This window comes from Calonectris borealis, chromosome 1 (assembly GCF_964195595.1).
Source record: "Calonectris borealis chromosome 1, bCalBor7.hap1.2, whole genome shotgun sequence".
Classification (NCBI taxonomy): domain Eukaryota; kingdom Metazoa; phylum Chordata; class Aves; order Procellariiformes; family Procellariidae; genus Calonectris; species Calonectris borealis.
This window is the reverse complement of record NC_134312.1, coordinates 154,701,375-154,720,521: the sequence shown is the minus strand read 5'-3', so window position 1 is coordinate 154,720,521 and position 19,147 is coordinate 154,701,375. Positions and strand designations below refer to the sequence as shown.

Below are 19,147 nucleotides of genomic sequence, written 5' to 3'. Positions count from 1 at the left end.
CCTTTGGAGCCTGTTAACTACCATAGCTGGCTGAAGCAGGGCAGGTTGTTGCTCCAATTGATGGCTTTCCTACTGCTCTTCTTGTAAGACTCTGGCAGCATTTTTTCCTGTTATGGTTTCATTTCCTACCATCTTCCTTTGATTTCATTCTGTACAGTACCAAACAGGTAATCTGAGATGCATATGATAGTTCAACTCCCTTTACAGACCGATGCAGTACTAAGACACGGTCCAGTGAAGCACTTAAAGCACAAGTTCTTATTACTTGAAATAAAAATGAGATTTCATTAGGTCTAAGCTGGGAGACTGTTTTTCTGTTAGCAAAGATTATGATGTGATTTAGGAGGGTATTCTTCAGACCAGTAAACACGGCTAATATAGTGAGGATAGCACATTGAATGCTGAGGAATACACTGCCGTCTAAATATATACTTAAATTTCAGACATAAAGTAACTGGCCTCCTGCATGCATTGATTAGAAAGCAACGAGTAACTTGCTCTCCCCTATTGTGTTTCCCCAGGGACCACCAGGGCCCCCAGGACCACTAGGACCACAAGTAAGTCTTTGTGTCAGAGTTGTTTATGTTGATTTTGTGTCACTGAGGTTTACCCAAGACCCAGGCTGCACCAAAGGCTGTGTAGCACAAGACCTTCTGTGTTGGCTGGATACCACGAGAAGTTAATCTTACACTGGGATCGCCTACCCTGAAAAGATTAAACCAGTTCTAGAGCCAGATTTAATTTGCTACTGCTGCTACAGCAGCTTCCCATGAACAGAGAATCCTTGCAGTCTTTACAATATTCAATTATATCTCAGCGGAAAAAATATATTGAGTTCATTGTTTCAGCCCACTTAGGTATTTTTATTTAACATTCAGTGCTATTAAAAAACTTGCAAAAGAAATGCTGGATCTTCTCACGACATTACTCAGCGAATGATTCAAAGTCTGTTGTAAGAAGCACTGGTAGCATGACATTTTAATTAGAGTTGTCTTTCTGAATGGTTAGGTCTATAAAAATACTTTTAAATCTATAAAAATACTTTGAGGTAAACCTAGACTATTATTTGATTGTGGTTCTTCAGTGGTGACCTACAGACTTGTAAAGGCCTTTAAGCATTTTTAAATTTGAATTTTGTATTAGAAAACTGAGTCATACACTTAGTAAATCTTGACCTATTGTTTTTGCAGGGCAACAGGGGCCTTGGATTCTATGGAGAAAAAGGTGAACAGGTAAAGGAAAACTAATGAATTAGTATCACTAATAAAGGAGAGGTTGATGTTATTTGCTATTTATAAAGGAACCGATTTTAAATACTCTCTTAATTTGCAATTGTATTACATAATTATAAGAGAAAAACAAGCAAGTATAGCTTTGAAAGGAACGATAATCTCCATAAGGAATGTCATAGCTGAACTAACTTCTACATGTCTAGGTCTAACTGTACCCTCGTTTACACCAATACAAATCAGAGGTAACGCTTCTGAAATTTATAGAGCCAGACCACTTTATATAAAGCGATAATCTTTACCATCATTCTGGAAACATATAGGGCAAGAGCAAGTATTGCTATATGTTAATCCCAGCACAAAATAAATTTGTCTTGTCATCAATTTATTCAGAGGTTTAGAACCATACTCCTAGCAGGGGCAAATCTGCTTTGCTCCTTTTGTTGCAGTTCCTTAGACCCTGTGCTGATCAACAGCTTGACAAGGTATTACAACTGTTAGTAAATGTACCCTTATGCTTTTCTTGCAGGGCCCCCCAGGTCCTCCAGGTCCACCTGGGCTTCCTACAAGAGAACTGATGGGTGTCCCCTCCGACAAACACAAGGTAACTACAGGGTATTTTTGCCAAAATACACAAGGAACTAAGAGGTCTGCAGTACCAAAACTAAAATATTGTACAAATGTGCTTTTATGTATAGTACTTAGAAGACTTCAGTATATCAAAAGAGAAGTATGCTACCTTCCCATAGCTTGGATCATGAAGTATTTATTGAAACTATGGTGGCTAAAGTCATTCAGAAAGCACTTCTCACAGACTAGAGGTGCCTTAGGCAAACTTGTTCTTTTTGTGTAAGTATGCAACTACTGGCCATCACTCACATCTTCTCATTTTATAAGCAGAAATACCTGCTGAGAAATCATTCAATATCTTATTTTTCATAATAGTGAGTGAAATTTTCTTCCTGTAAAAGGAGCATATCTTTAGGGAAGCTATCTGAATTATTGTGTTTGTATATATATTGTATTTATAGAACTTATCTATATGGTGCAAATATTTGTGTACTTACAAATAAGGCCCGTTCATACATATTGGAGAAATCCTCAACAGCAAGATGCAGTTTATTCTCATCTATTCTTGCTGGGAGCAGAGGTACTCATACCCTGTATGCATATATTCTGTATCAGGCACCAACCTCCAGACCAGTAGTTTTTCATCCCAAATTTGAAGTTAGAAAGTTCGCATGGCTCATGCAATTTCTGCAGTAAGATAAGTAAATTGGTATGATACTGAAAGATCTAAAAATGCCTTTGACAGTCTGCAGCCTCCATTAAGTAATATACATGTTGGAATTTCCGTGACTAAGCAGAGATGTCCGCATATGAGCTACTTATCTGGAGAGCCCTTATATTCAATGGAGATATCGTCAATATAGTGAGTAGACTTTAGGCTATGATTTGTCTCATCCTAACAGGAACTCTTACTTTTGACCGGACAATTCATAGATAATCAGTAGGTAAAAATGGGAGTATGTGCATTTATTTATAGGCATTACTCAGGCACTCACCATCCACACATCTCATGAACAAGCCTGGAAACAACCTAAGATGTTCACATTCCTAGAAACCTTTTCAGAAAAATTATCAAATATTTTTTAAAAAATCAACTTTAAAAACTTCTTATGAAAACATGCATTTCATATGACAAGTGTATGAATAAAAAACAGCAAGAGAGTGGTGTTTTCTCTCTTGACAAACATTTGTCACTTTGTGTTGTAGAAAAGTTCTTGAAATGTAAATGGGAATGCCTAGCATATCTGAATACTTTTTCTTTATTGTTAGGGTGAAAGAGGAGAACCTGGACCAAAAGGGGAAGCTGGAATTCCAGTAAGTCAAGTGGAGAAGAACAAAGACAAATAATAATATTGGAGTTAACACTTAACACTTAACAGGTGCATTCTTCACTGAAATGATGCAATATAGATATGGAGCAACATAAGCAGACACACCAGTTCTGATGCTTTAGAAAAACTGAACAACGTGACGTGTAATAACTCCACAGTGCAATCAGTCGTTCTCTTACTGGTTTACCAAAATAAGATTTTCCCTCACAATTTTTTTCATTTTAGCTTTAACTATTAATAAATCTCTTTACTGCTGCTGATGGGCTGATCTACCTTTAAAAATTCCACTAAATCTCATTAAATAAGTATATATGGAATTTTTCTCAATCCTTTTCAGCTCTCCAGCACATACAGACTTTTGGTCTCATTGGTCATTAAGTCTGTTGAGTAAGTGGACAGTAATCCCATCTGTTGCTGTATCATTTAGAGCTGTCAACCAGGCTTGACTGAATGTGGTTTAGTTAACTCACAGGCAACCTCTAGACTGTCTAAATAGCTTGGCCATTGAGTGGTTCCTTTTTACTTCCCAGAGTGGTTTAAAATACAGTCTTTACCAATTAGGGATGCCTCACTGAGCATTTTGCAGAGCTTTATTTTCTCAGATGGTCTGGTCAGCTTCTCCACAAGATTATGGGAGAGGTCACAGTGTGAGCCCTGATGCCCTCCTTGTGCAGTTGCTAGCCAATTCTTTAGCTGTTGGTCAGATTTTACACGTGTAGAATTTTGTGGAATACATTAGGAAAACTGTAGATTTTATGCTGATGTAGCAAAAGGGGATATGTGTTTCCCCCTTTTTTTTTTGGATAGAAGGATGGATAGCAGCATGCCTGTGTTTGCCAAATAGCTCTGTGGAGCTACAGTTTGGGCATAAGCTGAGTTGCTTAATTGGTTGTATAGCTGAACAATTGCTTTGGCTCTTCTTCAGACTTGCAGCCACAGAGGAAATAAAGAAGGAGGAGATGATAGGAGGGAAACCTTGTCCTCTCCCTAATGGCCTGCTCCTGCTATTGTAATGAAGCAAGCATGTTACACTTAATTTTAAGGACAACGGTTCTTTCGCATGCAGCTATTATTAGATCCTCCATGTGTTACAATGATGTTTTCTTCCTGTTTAGCCTCCATAAAACAGTGTTACAATTTTTTTGCACATAATAAAGAAATATGTTGAACTGACTTGTAATGTTTCCTAGGGTGTACTTCTCTACGCTCCTGAAAAAGGTGAAGAAGGGGTAATGGGCTTCCCAGGACAAAGGGTGAGTCGCTCATTAAAGGTAAAATTCACCCAGGTGAATGTGCAAGCTGAGAGTTTGCCTTCAGGAACAAAACAGAGATTAACGAACTACAGAAATGATAGTTCTGCGGCCCACTAGGTCGTGGCCAGCTCTGAGCTGCCTGATGTAGGAAAGCAAAAAGGCCATTTTGAAACGGTAGTGGGAGGAGGGCCCCACAGGACTCACAGGTATGCCTATACCACCATGGGGGAGCCTTGTCCTCGTCCTCAGCACAAACTGTATTTCACTTTTGCCATCTGAGCTCTCTTCAGACCATGGTTAATAAATACTACTACCTTGTAGCATCTATGGATGCTTTTTTTGGGGCAGTGTTTCTAAAGTGCTTAAACAGAGTGAGAACAGTACTCAGCATACATTTTAAAAAAGTCTCATCCATCCTTAAAATCTTCATGGTCAATTTACAATGTATTGATTAAGAGATAAAAATCAAATGCCAGATTAGATTTTAGATCTGTTCTGTTTGCAACATACATGAAACTCATTGAAAAAGTATCTGAACTCTGACTGTTAGAGTTTCAAGCTGTCAGATTTATTTTATCTAAGAAATAATAATGGTACTTAACCATTAGGATGTCATGATGTCACTTTATTTTGCTAATTTTATTGTGCCTTCGTAGGGACTGCCTGGCATCAATGGTTTTCCGGGACTCGGTGGAGAAAGAGTGAGTATTTCATACAAGACTGTTGTTTCTAACACATATGTAGACAATCTGTCTGAAAAGTAAACTGTAGAGGACAAATTTTGCCTGCAATTACACCAGCTGTAGTATAACAAATATCATCTGGATTCATCCATCATTGTAATTTTGGGTCAGCTAGTTTTCTTGTCAGTGAGAAAAAAAAATAGCCCTACAATTAAAGTCTGTTTTGCTTAAAACATGAGCATGTTTTAAGAGCACTACGGGGAGGTGCCATTTTCATTGTTCCCATTACTGTGACCATGACTTCTATAATTTTCTTCCTACAGGCAGAAACTTACTTTTTTTAATAGCTTTGTGCAGATGTGGTTGAGATGTATGGTTATCTTGAATATCACAGAAGAAGAAGAAGAGAAGGAAAGTGATAAATGTACCAGTTAAATCCCTGTCCCCATGGAAACACACCCAAATATTTAAAATAGCATTCTGTCAGATGGAGGAGAGCTCATACTTTCTGTTTGTGCTCAGAAAAGGCTTCTTCAATCAGCATTAGAAATTACTTCCATGATGTATTCAAATAGCTGTTGTGGATCGTGGAGTGCAAGACTTTTCCATGCTTCTCCATCCTTAGTTGTTTAAGGATTTGTCCTGCCACCAAGGCATAACAATAATAAGATGAAACACGTGGGACATAAAAGCACATGAAATATGAAAAATGACATTTGCACAGCTATTCAGTCCGATAACAAAACCTGGTGGTGTGGAAGGGAATATGCTATCAGAATACATTCATGGAGAGGCTGATGCAAAACCCATTAAAGCCCACTGATTGACTGTAATACAGGTTCATGCCCCTGTCAGAAACGGTCAGTGGCCTCCCCTTATTGAGGGTGAATCTTGGCAACAGTTTTAGCAGAAGGTACATTGGTTTGGATGGAGATTTGGATGGAGATCATTGTATAACACGTGTATGAGAGGACAGCCTATTCGACGTGCTGTTCACAACAACCTCCTTTTTGTTGATTTCCGAGTGATTCGATTCTTAAGAAAGAAGGAAGGATGGTTAAGTCCTGCCTGCACACAGATGAAGTCGCAATTAATTAGGAAGCTGCTGGCTTCAGTTTTAGGCCAGCAGCTCCACCTAGCGTAAAGAGATTTTACACCTGATACTCAAGAGGCTCCTTTTCTGATGGTGTGAAAGTTGCCATTACGGAAAGGTCTCTGAAGCGTGCGGTCCAGTTTGTGGCATCTTGCTGAGAGCTGTGGTTTTTGTAGTGCTTCAAAACCGTGTAAGTGACTTACAGAGCTGGTTATTAACATTCAAGTTCTGTGTAGGAGTTGTTCCCACTGTGAAACTCGGGAGATGCTGAATTTTAAAAAAGCTGGCTAATAATCGAACTAGTGTGAATTATACACATCTACTTGTTTCAATGAAACTGTGTTAATTGATGTCGGTTGATGATCTGGCCACTGTTTTCTCCTAAAAGTTCACCTTTTTTACACTAGTCTTTTTCCAGAGTACATATGAACATTTTCTATAGAGAACAAAAGCTGTCAAAGAGCTGAGTAAAGCACACAGAAGATATCATCTCTTCTGTATCAGCATCACCCAAATCTGCACTTTGCTCTGTGCACCCCCAGCAGCTGAAATATGCTCTCATGAGATAGATGTACTGTGTTTTACCACATGCTTTGGATTTCAAACCTTTTAAAAGAATGAAGTGGGCAGGATCTTAAATATTATAACATTTGCTGGGGTAGAGATGGAAAATTTTCTCTGGGATACGGCATGCCCGGGCGTGGAAGAGGTGGGTGAAGGCGCCTTCAGGGCTGGTCCTGAGTTCTTCTCATTCAGCCGGGGAACCCCTCTTTGGCCAAACAGGCTCCAGACACCTGGAAAACAGTAAAAAGGACCTGTGCGCTTCAGTGCTATTTCACTGCTTGCTGTTGCATTCCAGTGAAAATACGTCCACTCATAATGATTCAGACTCGTTTAGTCTCCTTGCAGCAGGTTGGTGTGTTCTGGCGGCCTGGCCCACGTGTCTCAGGGTCAACTGGCACGGAGGTGATCCCCTTTCCCCTCCCTCGTCCTGCAGCTTCCATGGGACAGCGTGAGTGTTGGTGCTCCTTCCGTTTGCACCACTGCCAGGGGCGACAGAGCCTGTGCCCCCGCAGGTCCCTCTGGCCTTTGATGGGAGTTAGGCCTGGTCCAAGAGATCATCAAAACACGAGGAGACTGAATGGTGTTACCCGAATTACTACACCCCAGGGAGACACGCTGCTCAGCTCTGTTGCATAGGTTTCACACTAACATCGGAGGAAGCCAGCTGCTACAGACCAAATAATTTTATTCTCTCTCTGGTAAAGGAAAAGTCAATCAATTTTATGTGTATTACAGGGTTTTCCAGGATTTGATGGTCCACCAGGTGGCTATGGTCCTAGGGGAAGCAAGGTACTGCTTTACTTTCATTTGCTAGAAGCAATAAACCAGATGTCATTTTGCTTTCTTTCTTTTCTCTCATGTAATAACAATTGTGCTTGTCGTCATTGTAGAACCGGTTATGTGGTTTGTTAACTTGAAATCTCTGAGATATCTTAAAAGTCATGTCAGTGCTTTTGAAAGTTTGTTTCTTTGTGTTTCATGGGCATACCTTTCCATTTTAAAAGAAATTCTCTAGAATAATGTGCTTAGATGTGATACTTCAACTTCTGTTAACAGGGGGAGCCAGGCGAGATTGGTCCTCCAGGACCAGTTTCCTATTTTCCTTCTCGCATCCCAAGGAAAGGTACGTCGTCTTTGCTTAGATTGCTTATCTTAGCTGCATTTTACTACCTTCTACATAGATCAAAAGCATGAAATTCTGAGAATTCAACTCCTTAAAAAACTGTGGTTTGCTAAACTGTTCCAGAAGGTATAATTGCCTTCCAAGAGAGTGCCCTAATCACCTTTTTGCAGGCAGGTGGCTTCTTTGTCTCTCCTGCTGACACTGGATTGCTATACGAAAGGCATCCATGCATTCCCGTGTCCACAGAGAAGAAACAAGCAAAAAAGCATGTGACTTTGTTGTCCAGTGAAAGGAAGAATGGGAGAGTCTGTCTTCTGCGTCCTGTTTCAGAGACTCTGGATAAAGTGCAGCAATGGCAGCACAGCAGAGACCATTCTTATAATCTAATATTTAGAGAGGAAACAAAAAAAACATTTAAAAAGCCTTGAGGAATAGAAGAGGATTTTTTTTTCCTTTTTTAAATTGACAGATTTCCTTTGTGATCTTTTCAGTAGGCATGTAGCACCCACTGTCAGCTGTCCTGCAGAGATGTGGTGGCTCTGGCTGGCCAGACTATAAACCCATAGAAGGTGATACCAGTTTGCCAAGGCTAAAATTATTCCAGGGAAGGTGCCAGCAAACAGCAAGGATGATCACATGCCATTGCCCCACCCTATGTCCTCATACCGTTGAGTTTACTATTCTTGTTGAACGCCAGGGAGTCTAACAATAAATGGTTCCCTTCCTCCCAGAGAAAGGGGGCAAGAGGCTCAAAACATCGTTCACATCGCCCCGAATACCCTGCCAGGCTTTTAGGAGCAGGAGAGACTGTGTAGAGAGAGGAGGAAGCAGGCGGGGGGGCTGGAGACACCATATGTCCTCTACTGTCATTGACCTTTGATAAGAGCATGATACTGTCTGCAGGCAATAGCTGGGCCCAGGCAGATGCTTTTGGTAAAAAAAAAAGCTACCTTTAAGAAACGATTGTAAATTCTAATATTCTGAAGCCCTTGAAGTTCCTAATTTTTACTTTTTAAGAATTGAGCAATCTGCAGCGTATCACAAGTTGGCATTTATGGGTCACAAACAGCATTGCACTAACGTGTTCTGTGGAACCGGGGATGTCTTTCAGGTGCAAGAGGTGAACCAGGCTTTCCAGGTGTTTCTGGACTACAGGGAGACCCAGGAGAGGAGGGAGATCGTGGGCTGCCTGGTCTTCCTGGATTCTCTGATGGTAATATCCCAGCAACGCATGTTCCAACAGCTCAACTTTATAGCGAGTTTTAACTGATACAGGCTCAAGGTGGGGGAAATATATGCGTGGACCGTGGAATATGCAGTGCAGAGTGGTAGGTAACTAACTGCGGGGGCAAAAACCGAGAGGAGCATTTTCCTTCAGCCTCAATGGGGCTCTGGCAAAACAACTGAAGTAGAGATGAAGACAGAGCCTTGCTTCAGTAACTGCTATTGATTTGCTCAAGTGAAAAGTGCAGTTACCGTTTTTGCTCTATGCTAAATATCTCCATTTTTCCTTGCCTGCTCGATGCAGTTGCATGAACTTTCCCTTCTGCTGCATTACTGCTCATTACAACATGAGCAGTGTTGTTAAGAAATTGTTCTGAACTTCTTCCCTGATTCTATTTCAGTGGATGGGGATAAGCCAGGCTTACCTGGAGAAATGGGACCAAAAGGTGAAAAAGGTGAATTAGGATCTCCCGCTTATCAGGCAGGCCCACCTGGGTTTCCGGGTAAGCACGGCACACCAGGACTCCGTGGTCCACCTGGTCCCACTGGATCCCCTGGTAAGTGCTTGAAGAGAGATGATAAGAACTCACAGGAACATCTTTGCTTATTTTAAAGGTAGCTGTTGGCAAGGCAAAGTGAGAAAGTAGATTGAGGGAATGAAACTAAATGGGTGGCGGAGAGGACACATGGGAGAGACGTTGTATGCTTATCAATGAAGGAAAGGTTTGCATGGTTTTTAGACATTCCTGGCAACATTTGAAAGAAAAGAAGGTCTGGTTTGGGCTGGGGGAGGGATATGAGTGTCCAGGAGTGTCTGAGAGAGCTGGATTTCTTCCTTAGCCTGGAGAAGAGAAAGCTAAGGGGAATCTTACTGCTATCTTCCCCTACCTTTCTGGAGGACATAGGGAAAATGGAACCAGATGCTTCACTAAGGAACACAGCAACAGGGCAAGAGGCAATGGTCATGAGCTGCAACAAGGGAAGTTCTGCTTAGATATTAGGAAACCTTTTTCACCATGAGAGTGGTCAGACACTAGAACAGGTTGCCCAGAGAGGTTGTAGATTCTCCGTCTTTGGAGATATTCAGTAGTCAGCTGGACGAGGCCCTGAGCAACTTGCTGTAACTTCGAGGTTGGCCCTGCTTTGAGCAGAGAGTTGGACCAGGTGGCCTCCAGAGGCCGCTTCTGACTGAGATTGTGCTGTGCTTTTGCGAAAAGCACCACACTGTAGTGCAAGAGCAGGAGTGGAGAAAAGGATGTGCAGGAGGTGACTCAGAGCAGGTGGTCGGCGGTACTGCGAAGTAGGTTGTGCTGAGAGAGAGGAGCAACGGAATTCTGGGTGAGAGAGAGCAAAGAATGGCAAGGATCATCTGCCAGAGCAGATGGAAGTTACTGAGAACGGGTGTGGGAAACCGTGAGAAGAGGGAGAGAGGGAGAGAGCAGGGGGTAGATGACAACAGGCTGGGTTAGACAGTAAATGACATTAGGGAAAACAGAAAAGGGCAGATGCAGTGTAGCTCAAAGGAGTAGAGAGGAAAGAGAAGAAAAGTAAATCTACAGTAGATTAATTTATGTTTTTATTTAATTAAACTTCTAGGTTCTCTCTTTGGATTAAAAGGACAGGAGGGGACGCCAGGTAGATTTGGCATGCAAGGTTTCCCTGGGCCAAGAGGACAAAAAGGACCTAAAGGTAGGTTAGAAGAGATAACTCGATAGATGATCTGCATTGTGTAAAGCTCCCATTGTATTCAGTCTGAGTTTGTTGAACTAAGACATGCTCAGGGACCAATGAATTTGATCTGGGGCTAACGCAACAAGGAAACATTGTGTTAGTTTCTTATATGGAAAAAAAAGTTCTTTTCTCAAGTATTTGAGAAACTACTCAAGTATTCTCAAGTCTATATATGAAATGGATACAGCTAAACGTCTATTTGTTGTGAAAGAGCATTCTTTCTTCTCTTTTTAATCCTTTCCTTAGGCGAAGAAGGGGATTGCAGTAAATGCCTTGTGGGTGATGAAATCAGAAGGGGCTCTACTGGCCCTCCTGGCCCTCCTGGCTTCCCAGGAACCCCTGGCCAGCCTGGGAGGAAAGGAGAACCTGGTGATCAAGGACCACATGGTATTCCTGGCTACCCTGGTGCAAAAGTGAGATACTTGTTTCTTTATTGCATAGTTTTATATGCCTACTAGAAAAAAAACCAAGCTATTATCCATGGAAAAATGATGAAAAGTACGATTTCTTTCTTTCTGTGCCACTTCAATAGCTTTCAAATTGCTATCTACAAAATACTGAAAGCCAAAAATTGCTAGGATGGAGGTGAAAATAGGCTGTTTTGGGAAGAGCAAAGGATTTCCACATAATCCAAAGTCCACTTTCCGTTTAAACAAAGCTGTTTCAGCAGAACCCTTTCAAGCAGCTGTAGTACTGAGTATGATCTGACCATCTAGAAGGGTAAGAATTCCAGTAGTAACCTAAGGTTGTTGCTAATAAGCTGCAAATGTCAAACTGATGACATGTAACGTTCTTGTTTACAATACATTAAGTCTTCCTAAAAACCACCATTCAGTAACCCTGAGAAAAGGGCTTTGCTTATAATTTTTTGCTTGTTATTACACTTAAAGGTGCTGTACTATGTGGTATGCCAACCTATCATGGTTCCTCACAGTCAGAACTGACTTCAGGAAGTCACATCTCTCAAGATTTTAGAATAAAATTTTTGTAAAGCTGACCCAAACCTGATCTTTGTTTATGCAAAGATGTCAGAGCAAACATAATGTTTTCAGTTAGTGCTTTAGGCTCTTCTGAACATCAAAAAAACAAACTCACTTGCTTAAGTTTGGGATTTTTTAGAATTAAAATAAAATAAATTTTGACTTGATTGTGGCTGTCAAAAAAAAGGCAGAAAATAAGTCTTTTTTTTGCTGAAAATTCAAAATAGTTTTATGAAAAGTTCTACTTTCTAGAAGTAGAAAAAATTGACAGAAATATTTTCAAAAAGTTCAGTGTTGAAACTTCGGTTAAAATTTTGCAGGTTCTGCAAGGTTTTTTGCCTTTGAAATTAAGAATTTCAATATCTTCATCCCAGAATTTAAGTTACTGTGGAACAGACAGTAGTATAGACATATACAGACATAGCATAGCATAGCAAAATATTACTCAGCAGCAAAGCCCTGACTTTATCTCAGCTTTTGGTCTGCAACAAATTCAAAGTAAAACAATTTAGCTTAAATACTCTTAGTCCATATTCTTAGGCAGAAGTGACTCCATAAATCTTTGAGCACATTCAACAAGTTACATATACGGACAATAAATATACTTAATCTAGATCAGATCTATATCAATTTAATGAAAATAAAATTTTATCCCAAGCATCTACCATGGGTTTGGTCCTGTGATTGAAAGGCTCTTGGCCAGAAGCTAGCAATACCACTTTCAGATGGGCTGTTCAGGAGGGGGATTCTGCATTATGCCAAGGGATCAGGAATGCCAGAGACTGGTCTTTAGCTTCACCACAGTTTGCCTTTGCAAGAAAGGAAATCTCCCTCCTTGGAGATTTTCAAAGTTTGACTAGGCAAGGCCCTGAGCAACCTGCTGTAGCTCAAAGTGCCGGGTTGGACCAGGGATCTGCAGCTCTAATCAAAACCTTTCCCACAGGTCTGTGGTTTGGGGCAGGTCACTTAATCACCCTGTGCCCAAATTTTTGTCTCTGGTAAATGAAGACGGTGCTACGTTTCAGCCCCACAACGGTGTTGTGAATCACAATCCACTGCCAGCTATGAGGCTGTCCTCTTTCATGGCTGTGGGCAGGAGGAATTGCAGGTCAATATAACCCTGAGTTTTGTTTCCATGGTGCCAAAGAGTTGCTTACAGCATTTTCTTTAGTGGCTAACACTGAGTAATTTACCATGTTTTCTCCAATGCAGTTCTGCAGCTGCAGTTGTCTGCAGGACTCTAGCTCATGGAAAGCCACAGCTCTCCCAATGCCGTCCTCGTGCAGAAGCTCCCCTTCCATTCCACATAGACCTTGGTCCTAGTTAGAGCATGTTAATAAGATTCAGGCACAAGAATGGGATTACTGAAGAGGAAATCATTCACAGAAAGTAATGGGAAAGCAGTAAAATTTAAGGAGACTTTTTTTTTTTTTAAGCAGGACTGTGGAAATGCAAATCTTGATACTTATTTCTTAAGTGGTTCTGTTTCTGTTTTGTTTTTGTTTTTTTCAATGTGTGCAACACCAGGGATTTTCGGGTCAGGATGGATTTCCTGGACCAAAAGGACAAAAGGGAGATTCTTTATACATAACTACTAAAGGTAGAGTAAAAATTCATATCGTGTATTTTGCTATTATTTATACCTTTCATGAGAGATTGGTCTCACAATGAAAGGTCTTCTTTAGGCACCAAAGGAATCCGAGGAGATCCCGGGCTGCCTGGTATCAGAGGTGAAGATGGTTTCCCAGGCAGAGATGGATTAGATGGTTTACCAGGACAGCCTGGCCTTCCGGTAAGTAGCAAATACAGCTAAATCATTTCCACCACATTCAGTTACTAATGCATTTAATTCTTAGGGGTTATGATCACCAGGCTATCCTTCTCTCACAGATAATGATGCACAACTAGACTGGCTTTGCTGGTTATTGATATATTGAACATCAGATTTACTCTCAGGGGTTTTAGAATGATCTTTCACTTTTATTTCCATTTTATTTAAACAACTAAGTAGTAGGGTATAACCCATTTAGGCCAACTTGTTATTACTGGTTAGTTTGTGATAATTAGTGGTTTATTAGTGACTCCTTCTAGCATTGTCTAAGAGAGATTCTGCGTGACTGAACTTCAACAGCTTTGTTACGACTGAGTTAAAGAAAAGCAAAATTTACTACCATTTTACATTCTCAAAATGTAAATTGTGTCATCATATATATGCTTGATAGCACATCATCTAACTAGCTGCAGCCATCTAGAAGTTAGACATTTAGTCTTAGTTCATTTTCTAAGCTCCTTCCGCAGGCAAAAGAAAAAGTTAAATAATACCTTGCAAACGGAATTCATCTCGCCCATCACAAATGCTGTTTTGGACCACTGGGGTGCTCTTACATCACATTTGAAGATGGGCCAGAGCCATATTGTCCAATCTGGACCACAGTGCTTTTTACTACCAGTAAAGATGGTACTTTATATTACTTCTGAGGATGGAAACATTTTCTAGTGATGTTTGTACACCATGTTGATTCAATGGTGTAGAAATATCACTAGAGGAACAGACAAAGAAAAAATCTGCCCATTTGGGTGCAATTTTATCTCAGCTTTTCTCAAGGTCTCAGAAGTAAATGCCACACTAGAACATCTCTAGCGATGCATGTGGTTTCCTGAAACCCACTTGCAGCTTTTCAGAAAGGGCAGTAAGGCTCTCCACAGCAGTGATTCATATTGCCCAAGTGCCATTCACGGGCCAGCATTTTTAGGGGAATGCTCCCTTTAGAGTGCTTCTTTCATGTCTTTTGTGCCATGGAGTCTAAATTAAAGTCAGATTATTTCAAATATCTTTTATTCGCAGTGTTGATTTAAAGAGCTGGGATGCAAGACCTGAGGAATTACTGCCTATAAAATGTTGGTCATGAGAGTAGTTCAACTGTTTGAGTTTTGTTTGTTTCTCAGCAAAGTCAGGAGTGACCACCTCCATTCGCTTCCCGCAGGGTGATGGTATCAGAGGTTTCCCTGGCGATCCTGGTTATCCAGGTGAATTAGGCCCAAAGGGCTTTCCAGGAGAAGCGGGCCCACCGGGTGAAGGATTTCCTGGTCCAAAAGGGTATCGGGGTCCTCCAGGTGACCATGGACAAGATGGAAACCCGGGACCTCCAGGTCTGCCCGGTCTGCCAGGAGAGCCTGGCCAACTAGGTAGGAGACACACTGTCTTACATCAAAGCCGTGGGAGATCATTACTGAATTGTGTGCGGCATCTGCACAGCACATTGTTGAAAAGGTCGCATGTGGTGGGGGTGTATGTGGGTAAAAAGCGATTGCTTGTCCAGAAATCTTGAAGAAGGAAATACTTGCGAAGTCCCAGTAGTTTCATGTCAGGTATTGAAACAACATGAATGAATGTGTTAGCAAGTAACATCTTTCAGGTTTCAAGCAGTTGGAGGCAATGGAGCAATGTCTTCCATTGGAGAACTCGCAGGTGGTTTTCTCTTTTAATTGACCAGAGAAAATCATGTATCCATCCTTCAGAGCTCTTCGTAATATCTCTGCAGCTTTCCGAGTTCTTTCCGGCATAAGAACGCCAGGGCTACATTCACAAGAGCTCAGGCTCAGAGTTTTATTGCTCGACTTCGAGATGCCTGACACAATATTCAAGCCAGAGCAGGCACCCGCCAACTCTGCACAGTGCAGGGGACACGTAGCCTCCTAACTCTGACAAGGTTAAGTTTCAGGCCTGGATCTAATTAATATATGGATAGAGAGTTCCAGTATGTTATAGCAAATAGTTTGTGTTGTATGCATGCAAAATACATAAGGGAATACGTTATCTGATGTTGTAATAGACACTTTGATTAGAATTGAGAGCATTTTACAGTTTTTCTCTTTTAAATAATAACTGTCTTTTCCCATTCTTTGTTCATAGACTGTGGGCAGGTCACTGAAGACTTTTCTAGAGGAGATGGAACCGAGCCAATATGGTCAGGTACTGTACATACAAATGGCTTGAATATATTTTAATATTTAGTCTTATGCTGCTCATATGGCTTGATACTTTCTTTCTGATGACTGCTTTGGATGCTCTCGACTGTAAACTATTTGAACTTCAGGTCACAAATAACTATGCATATACTATACATAGCTCTAAAGTAATTTAATCAAATGAACATAGTCTAAAATTATTGCAGTTTTAGCTCTGCAATTCAGAAATTCTTTATTTCATCGCTCCTGAGTGTTTATTGTGACAAAATAATTATTACCATGCAATCTATAGCATCAGTCCCAGAAATTAAGTGCCCAAGAAAATTTAAGCAACTTTTTTTAAAGAAGAACTTTGAGTAAAGATTTTCACGCAACTTGACATATAAAGGAAAAAAACTCTTCATTTGTACCAAAAATTGACTTGATTGTTTCAGGGGTATAAATTGCCTACAGGGAAACAAAGTGTCTCTCTTATTCTGAAAAATACAGTCATTCCTGAGGTTGGACTACCCTTCCCATGCTGGTCTAACTGGAGCAGCCACCGTAGCCCCTGTAAAATAGGCAGAAGAGCAGCTCTTGGGGTGGAGCTCAGCCTGAGTGCCCCCCTGAAAATGCCACCAATGACCAATTTTTTTTTTAATGAAGACTAAAACTTTTTTTTAAATTAGGGTTTTGCCTGTTATTTTCATTCACCTGCTTTAACGATGTTGTCCCAACTGCAGGCGCAGAGCTGATGAGAGGCAGCATGTGAGCACGTACGGTGCGATTAACCCTCTTTGTTTGCAGGCGCGGGCTGTGTGAGGCCACCAAAGGGATCCCAAGGCAAGCCAGGACTGCCAGGAGCCACAGGTAACATTTTCCACACACAGTACATTTTGAGGGAGATCTTGCCAGATCAATTAAAGTTGAGCCTTAGCAGGCAGTGAGTTTTAGAAATGACAATGGAGGACAGCGTTAACTTGAAGCCGGCAGAGAGATCTAAGCAGCGTGCAGCCCAGGTGGCTGCACCGTTCCTGAGCTAATTCTGCCTTTGCTAATGAGCGTCAGCCATGAAACAGAAGACAGAAAGGACAGCCCATTTGCTGTTCTCCACATGCAAGTAAGTGAGAATATACAGAGAGAATCTGCAAGTTTATTGGTAGAGAGTATACCGAGGTCTCTCAGAGCTGACCGGACACCTCACAAGGAAAATCCTGTCCTCTGAGAGCGGGGTGATAAAAGGTTGCAATGGAGGACTGTGGCAGATCCTTCTTACTATTCCTCCTCGTGTGATATACAGAGCAAGTGTGAGCCCGAAGTCTTTAACGCGGCTCGGTGTAACGGGTCAGGTTGTCTGACGCAATGCAGTTGCGCTGTCTGTAGCCACGCACACCTTCATTGCAAAGCTGGTCCACCCTAGCCCAGAGGAACCATCTGGTGATCCTGGGCCTTCCTAGCACTGAGGGTTCCCCACCTCTTTCCAAAAAAAAGAGGAGGAGGAGGTGGTCACAGGGTCTGAAGGACTGTGTGAGATGGAATTGAGAGAAACATGGACAAGGTGTGCTGAGTGGTCATAACAATTGACCTTGAAGAGGGAACCTCTGACCAGCACTGGTAGTTCCTATAAGCTTATGTACTCCCAGCCTAAGCAATAAAGCTGTTTTTCATCGCCAGCTGATAAAGGTACTGCAAAAACCATAACTGGGTCCTTCAGAGTTTGGGAAATGTAAAATTCTTGATGCACCCATTCCTGTGCCCTGTGTGCTTTAGCCAAGGTCGGAGATCTGGACTATAAATTTTAAGGTCAAGTTTTTTTTTCTCCAGCACAAGGTTTATTATGGCATGCATGGATCGATGGATTGATTTATCACAGACTAATGGATCTTAAAAGAGAACATTTTATCTCTGTTGAAAGATGATGTGTATCTCTGACCTATGTTTCCTTAGTCCTAAAGCCTTAGTTTGTTGTTAGGATCAGTGCTTCTGAAGGTTGTTTTCTTTGTCATCTTTGCAGTTTTTTTCTGAGTATGATGATTTGTTTATTCTTTCATTCATATGAGCTTGAAGGTTTTTCTTTCAGCAAATACAGTTAGATTTAACTCCTAGCTGTAAGACTCTGTAACACAAGTGACACTGTTTTCGTGTGGTTTACATTTTGTACTCTTGGTTAGCTCTTTAACAAATCTCTCTCTGTCTTTGTCAGCTTATATGTTTCAGTAATTTTAAGATTTGTTTTGCATCCCTCCCCTCCAAAAACTGGAAAAGGCCCCTTGCTGAGTCCAGAACTCTGTTCATAGCCGCTTTTCAACCTGAGGCAGCTCTGGAGCTGAAAACCCGGGAGGAACAGGACACATTTTATAACTTTTTGCAGCTTCTTGCTTGCCGTAGCTGTGTAAATGTAGTTTCCTGGAGCATCATTCCTACCCACATTCTCCAGATCAACACAAAAGCACCAACACTTTACACTATTTTCATTGTCTGCTTAGAGTGATGTGGTTTTGTCCACAAGATTTTCCACCTTCTTTTCAGCCGGGATGGAGCTCTGCTATAGACAATCAAGTCTCTCAGTGTCCTAGGTGCTGATGGCACCCAGTATATCAAGGAGTCTTCTTCATAGTCTCACACCCTCATGTCCTGGTGTTCCTTTGAAATTCCTGGCAACATACACAGCCCACCCTAACTTACATCCTGGGTATTCAGTAGTCTCAAGACCTACATGATCGCTGTTGAATAAAATGTTTAAGTCTTCTTCTGTTTCAAACATACAGCTGAAGTGCTTGCAAACTAAACATTGGTCTAAAATAAAAACTTTCTTACTGCTGTTTGGCACAACATGTTAACATCAGCTAACATCGCATAATGAGTTACTAAAATATGTGGTAAGCAGTGCTTGCGTTCTCCATCTGCCGCCTTCTTTCTCTAACATGGCTTTTTAATTAGTGCAATACTGAACAGAATGAATGAAAGTCAGTTATTACAGATGGGAAACAAGACCAAGATGCTATTTGGGAAAGAGGCACATTAGAATTTTTCATTGAGACCTGAAAGCCTAGGATTTTTCCTTTTAATTGCTTTCTGAGAAGTTATTGTTCATATAAAGGAGAGAACAATAGTCCTGTACAGCACTGGGAAAATGCTATTCATACTGCATTGGCTGTTTACGTGCACCTTATTTGTGGTCTTTTTAAAGGTTTCCTTCTTCCCTTCACAAACAACAGCTAAAACTCAAAAAAATCATGGTTAAATAATGGAAATTCAGAAAACTGAAGTGGAAAAAAGTATCAAAATTCAAGTGATATTTTCCTTGGTTTGTCATAGTTAGAGGTGGAGAGAAGCTTGCTTTCAGTGTAATAAATAAATCAGTTGTAATTCATGGTGATACTAAGCAACAACACTTAAAATGTTAAAGCATGTTGTC

The 19,147-nt window shown here is 41.0% G+C and overlaps 1 protein-coding gene across 1 annotated transcript in view; it reads left to right on the top strand.

Moving 5' to 3' along the window:
* COL4A2 (collagen type IV alpha 2 chain) overlaps positions 1-19,147 on the top strand; it is a 105,243-nt gene that overhangs the window by 59,119 nt on the left and 26,977 nt on the right. The window contains exons 9-25 of the mRNA XM_075140720.1: positions 522-557; positions 1,191-1,232; positions 1,759-1,833; positions 3,069-3,113; positions 4,321-4,383; positions 5,040-5,084; positions 7,459-7,512; positions 7,780-7,846; positions 8,958-9,059; positions 9,472-9,627; positions 10,667-10,759; positions 11,048-11,214; positions 13,309-13,381; positions 13,467-13,573; positions 14,766-14,967; positions 15,695-15,754; positions 16,537-16,599. Of these exons, the coding sequence (XP_074996821.1) occupies positions 522-557; positions 1,191-1,232; positions 1,759-1,833; positions 3,069-3,113; positions 4,321-4,383; positions 5,040-5,084; positions 7,459-7,512; positions 7,780-7,846; positions 8,958-9,059; positions 9,472-9,627; positions 10,667-10,759; positions 11,048-11,214; positions 13,309-13,381; positions 13,467-13,573; positions 14,766-14,967; positions 15,695-15,754; positions 16,537-16,599 (1,450 nt within the window). The remainder of the gene's footprint in view (positions 1-521; positions 558-1,190; positions 1,233-1,758; positions 1,834-3,068; positions 3,114-4,320; positions 4,384-5,039; positions 5,085-7,458; positions 7,513-7,779; positions 7,847-8,957; positions 9,060-9,471; positions 9,628-10,666; positions 10,760-11,047; positions 11,215-13,308; positions 13,382-13,466; positions 13,574-14,765; positions 14,968-15,694; positions 15,755-16,536; positions 16,600-19,147) is intronic.